The sequence below is a fragment of the Colobus angolensis genome, unplaced genomic scaffold, assembly GCF_000951035.1.
Source record: "Colobus angolensis palliatus isolate OR3802 unplaced genomic scaffold, Cang.pa_1.0 Scaffold97, whole genome shotgun sequence".
Taxonomy (NCBI): Eukaryota; Metazoa; Chordata; class Mammalia; order Primates; family Cercopithecidae; genus Colobus; species Colobus angolensis.
The window spans coordinates 599,379-604,013 of record NW_012123709.1 but is presented as its reverse complement, the minus strand read 5'-3'; the positions used below and the strand labels follow the sequence as shown (position 1 = coordinate 604,013).

General features: G+C 51.6%; 1 protein-coding gene across 2 annotated transcripts in view; it reads left to right on the top strand.

The window, feature by feature from the left end:
* Positions 1 to 1,623: 1,623 nt before the first annotated feature.
* Positions 1,624 to 4,635, top strand: part of IVD (isovaleryl-CoA dehydrogenase) — a 14,991-nt gene continuing 11,979 nt past the window's right edge. The window contains exons 1-3 of one of the 2 annotated variants that reach the window (XM_011932623.1): positions 1,624 to 1,877; positions 3,504 to 3,593; positions 3,802 to 3,853. In XM_011932623.1, coding sequence (XP_011788013.1) covers positions 1,734 to 1,877; positions 3,504 to 3,593; positions 3,802 to 3,853 — 286 coding nt within the window. In that variant the 5' untranslated portion in view covers positions 1,624 to 1,733. The remainder of the gene's footprint in view (positions 1,878 to 3,503; positions 3,594 to 3,801; positions 3,854 to 4,635) is intronic. The other variant, XM_011932624.1, reaches the window with a different exon arrangement.

Genomic DNA, 4,635 nt, shown 5'->3' with positions numbered 1-4,635 from the left:
CCAGGATGGTCTCGATCTCCTGACCTCGTGATCCACCCGTCTCGGCCTCCCAAAGTGCTGGGATTACAGGCTTGAGCCACCGCGCCCGGCCAGCCAGGATATTCTTGATCTCCTGACCTCGTGATCTCCCCACCTCTGCCTCCCAAAGTGCTGGGATTACAGGCGTGAGCCACTGCACCCGGCCCTACTTAAGATTTTTCAACTTTATGATGGTGTGAAAGTGATAGACATTCAATAGATATTGTACAGTATTCAATAAATTATTTCTAACACTGTCTTATAAAATACGCTTTGTGTTACATGATTGTGCGCAGTGATAAGCTATTGTAAGTGTTCTGAGTATGTTTAAGGTCCACTAGTCTAAGCTATGATGTTTGGTAGGTTAGGTGTTTTTTTTGTTTTTTCTTTTGAGAAGGAGTTTCGCTCTTGTTGCCCAGGCTAGAATGCAATGGTGCGATCTCAGCTCACTGCAACCTCCACTTCCCGGGTTCAAGTAATTCTCCTGCCTCAACCTCCTGAGTAGCGGGGATTACTGGCATGCGCCGCCATGCCTAGCTAATTTTTGTATTTGTAGTAGACACAGGGTTTCTCCATGTTGGTCTCGATCTCTCGGCCTCAGGTGACTCACCTGCCTCAGCCTCCCAAAGTGCTGGGATTACAGGCATGAGCCATCACGTCCGGCCTAGGTGTATTTTTAAAGTGCATTTTTGACTTACAATATTTTCCATTTACAATGGGTTTATCGAGAAGTAACCCCACTGTAAATCGAGGTGCGTCTCCAATCTGGAAGGCAGCTACTCCTTAATAACCCCTTTCCCATAAAACATAAATCAAGGCCGGGCACAGTGGTTCACGCCTGTAATCCCAGCACTTTGGGAGGCAGAGGCGGGCGGATCACAAGGCCAGGAGATCGAGACCATCCTGGCTTTAGTAGAGACGGTGAAACCCCGTCTCTACTAAAAATACAAAAAAATGAGCCGGGCGTGGTGGCGGGCGCCTGTAGTCCCAGCTACTGGGGAGGCTGAGGCAGGAGAATGGCGTGAACCCAAGAGGCGGAGCTTGCAGTGAGCCGAGATGGCACCACTGCACTCCAGCCTGGGCGACAGAGCACTTCACTGCGCTCCAGCCTGGACGACAGAGCGAGACTCTGTCTCAAACACACACACACACACACACACACAAAACAAAACCGTGAATCAAAATCTACAAACCTTGTCATATAATAAAGCAAATAAAGCAAGGTGTACTAAGTTCTAAGCTGTGTGCACATTAGAGCAAGCACTACTTTTCCGATCTTAATTATTCCAGAGATGCTTGACCAATTTACTGAGCACGTGGGCAGTTTTCTGATTGCTGTTTCCACACTTGCTTTCCCACAGAGAGATTTCCGCAGTTAGGGGCTGCTATGTCAACACAGGGAGATAAAAAGAAAAAAAAAAAACACTTGCTCTTCTACCCCCCTAAAAACACCCATCCTAGGGAGCACGCCAGCATTTCCAGCGCTCAGGGCAGGGCCACCCGGCCTGCGGCCGTTGCATTGGCTGGAAGCTGGCGGGCGATCACGGTTGATCTAATCGGGTGCGACCCAAGGGCAGCACCGCCTTCGGCGGGCCGCCTAGGGTGATTGGCTGCTGCAGACCCACCCCCTCGTCGGTTTGCGGGTCAGCGAAGCCTGGATTGGTGGAGCTAAGAGCAGGCTCAGCAGCAGCTCAAGCTCTTGGTTCAGGGCAGAGATGGCGACTGCGACTCGGCTGCTGGGGTGGCGTGTGGCGAGCTGGAGGCTGCGGCCGCCGCTTGCCGGCTTCGTTTCTCGGCGGGCCCACTCGCTTTTACCGGTGGACGATGCAATCAACGGGCTAAGCGAGGAGCAGAGGCAGGTGAGGAGACTGACCCCCTTCCTAGCCCCAAGGTCTCCTTCCTGCCTGGTCCCCATCGGCCCAGAGTCCACCCAGCCTTGGCTTTTGCCCGTGGGCCGTTGGGAGCGCCAGCGCCCGGGCGGGATGCGGGGCCTCCGGCCTCGGGCAGGTCCTCTGACCTCAGCCTGACGTCTGTGGGGTGAAGATTTGAGACCGCAGGGCAGTACTGCTGGAAGTAGAGAGGAGTGGAGGCTGGGAGAGCTCCTGGGAGACCCATGGTGTTTTGGTGGAGGATTGGCCAGGCTACTGCTTGTGGCACAAGGGCCCTTAATCTGTATGTAGTTCACTTAACCTGAAGTCTGAGGTATGCTTCTGACACCTGGGTGATCATCATAATCACCAGGGAGTCTTTTTTGTATAAACAGTTTGAGAGTTTTAAAAAGCTACAGTGAGCTCTTCTATCGCTCTTCAGCCCATTGGGTCAAAACACAAAGTTGAACAAGTACTTGAAAGAAGCAATTAGAGGCCAGGCACCGTGGCTCACACCTGTAATCCTAGCACTTTGGGAGGCCGAGATGGGAGGATTGTTTGAGCTCAGGGGTTTGAGATCAGCCTGAGCAACACAGCCAGACCCCCATCTCATAAAAAATAGAAAAGAAGACGAAGAAGAAGTATTTACAAATGGAGCGGAACCAGAGTCCTTCCTGAGGCTTCACTTGGAGGCTGGATGGAGCTGGTGGAGGTGTGAGCCTCCCAGCAACTCCATAGTTTATGTTTATAGCCAGCGAACGCTCAGAGCTTCCGTGAACCACCTCAGGCAGAAAGGGTTCAATCCCTGTTCTCAAGCTTTCCTGGCAAGAGGAGTTTCTTTCTTTTTCTTTTCTTTTTTTTTTTTTTTTGAGACAGAGTTTCGCTCTTGTTGCCCAGGCTGGAGTGTAATGGCACGATCTCTGCTCACCGCAACCTCCGCCTCCCAGGTTCAAGTGATTCTTCTGCCTCAGCCTTCCAAGTAGCTGGGATTACAGGCATGCGCCACCACGCCCGGCTAATTTGGTATCTTTAGTAGAGACGGAGTTTCTCCATGTTGGTCAGGCTGGTCTCAAACTCCCAACCTCAGGTGATCCTCCTGCCTCAGCCTCCCAAAGTGCTGGGATTACAGGCGTGAACCACTATGCCCAGCCACCAAGAGGAGTTTCTAATCTCTTTGGGTAATCAGTCCCTTTTAGTCAAAGGTTCAGGAGTTTGAAAGAGGCTGACAACTGTTGAGATCTGGAGGCTGCCTGGAAGGCAGCTGGAGCACAGAGGGTGGGAGGTGGGAAGGTGCTGGGGAAGCTGGGAGAATCAGCTGGGGTCAGCTCCTGCAGGGCCTAGCAGACCTGGGTGAGAAGTTTGTGTTTCATTCTAAGTATAGTGGAAACCAATGGAATGATTTTTACGTAGGGTGTGACGTTTTAAAAATTACCATCAAGCTATCTAGGCTGAAGACCTTAAGAAAGAAGATCATCTCTGAGGAGACATAAACTACTGAGGCCTCTCACTTTCAGTCCGATGCTGTTTGGTGAAGTTACTTGTGACCTTTTTTCTTGAATGTGCCTTGGTAGTGGAGATGCTTTCCGCAGTGGCATCTGTTTACTTCTCTCCTATTAGCTTCGTCAGACCATGGCTAAGTTCCTTCAGGAGCACCTGGCCCCCAAGGCCCAGGAGATTGATCGCAGCAATGAGTTCAAGAACCTGCGAGTGAGTTGGGAGGCCTGGGCATTGGGGGGCAGTCTGGGAGTGGGGCTGAGCTTCACTGCTGCCTGGAAGAGCTCACGCAGTTTTCTGGTAAATGAAGCCTCCCTAAGAATGCAGCCCCTCTCTCTGAAGTGTTTGGGTCTCATTGTTCCAGCCACATGTGACTGGCTGCCTTCCCCTCAACACTCATTCCACTCTATTCTGTTGGCAGGAGTTTTGGAAGCAGCTGGGGAACCTGGGCGTATTGGGCATCACAGCCCCTGGTGAGTATAGTGTATTTCCCTAAAGAGAACTTTTCTTGTGTACCCTTTAAGATAGTTTCCAAAAGAAGCAGGAAGGGAAGGGAAAGATTGTGTTTAAAGAAACCCAGAACTGCATCTTTTGGACCTGTGAAAGCACCCATTGATTGTCAGCCCAGAGAACAGAACACTCTTCTATTTTATTAGACAGTGATGTGGAGAAGGCAGAGGGATTAACTTGGTCATTGTGGCTCACTTGGATCAGGATCAGTCCAACTCTTGAACTCTGCTTACTTAACAGGCTCACCCAGGTGATTTGGGAAGTTTAGAAAACTCTGGATCAAGTGGTTGTCTTCATGGTACCTCAGTCCTACTGCCTCCCCTAATCCCTATAAGCTTTGTCCTACCTGTGGCCTCTCGGCAGGAACATTCCGGGCAGGGTGTCCCTGCAGGGACTGCCTGTGTCCTCTTCTGCCCACAGCTTGGAGCTCATTTGGGAGCAGATGGCAGGGGGAGTAGGGTGGGGGATGGGCAGGGGAGAGAGATGTCTATCTGGGCTTCCAGGTGAGGTGGCCAGATGATGTGTTTACTAGGCTCTCTGGAGGGAGAAGGCAGGGATCTGGCAGGCTCTGGTTTGGATATTCTTTTCTTTTTTTTTTTTTTTTGAGATGGAGTCTCACTGTCACCCGGGCTGGAGTGCAGTGGCTGGATCTCGGCTCACTGCAAGCTCCGCCTCCTGGATTCACGCCATTCTCCTGCCTCAGCCTCCCGAGTAGCTGGGACTACAGGCACCCGCCACCATGCCC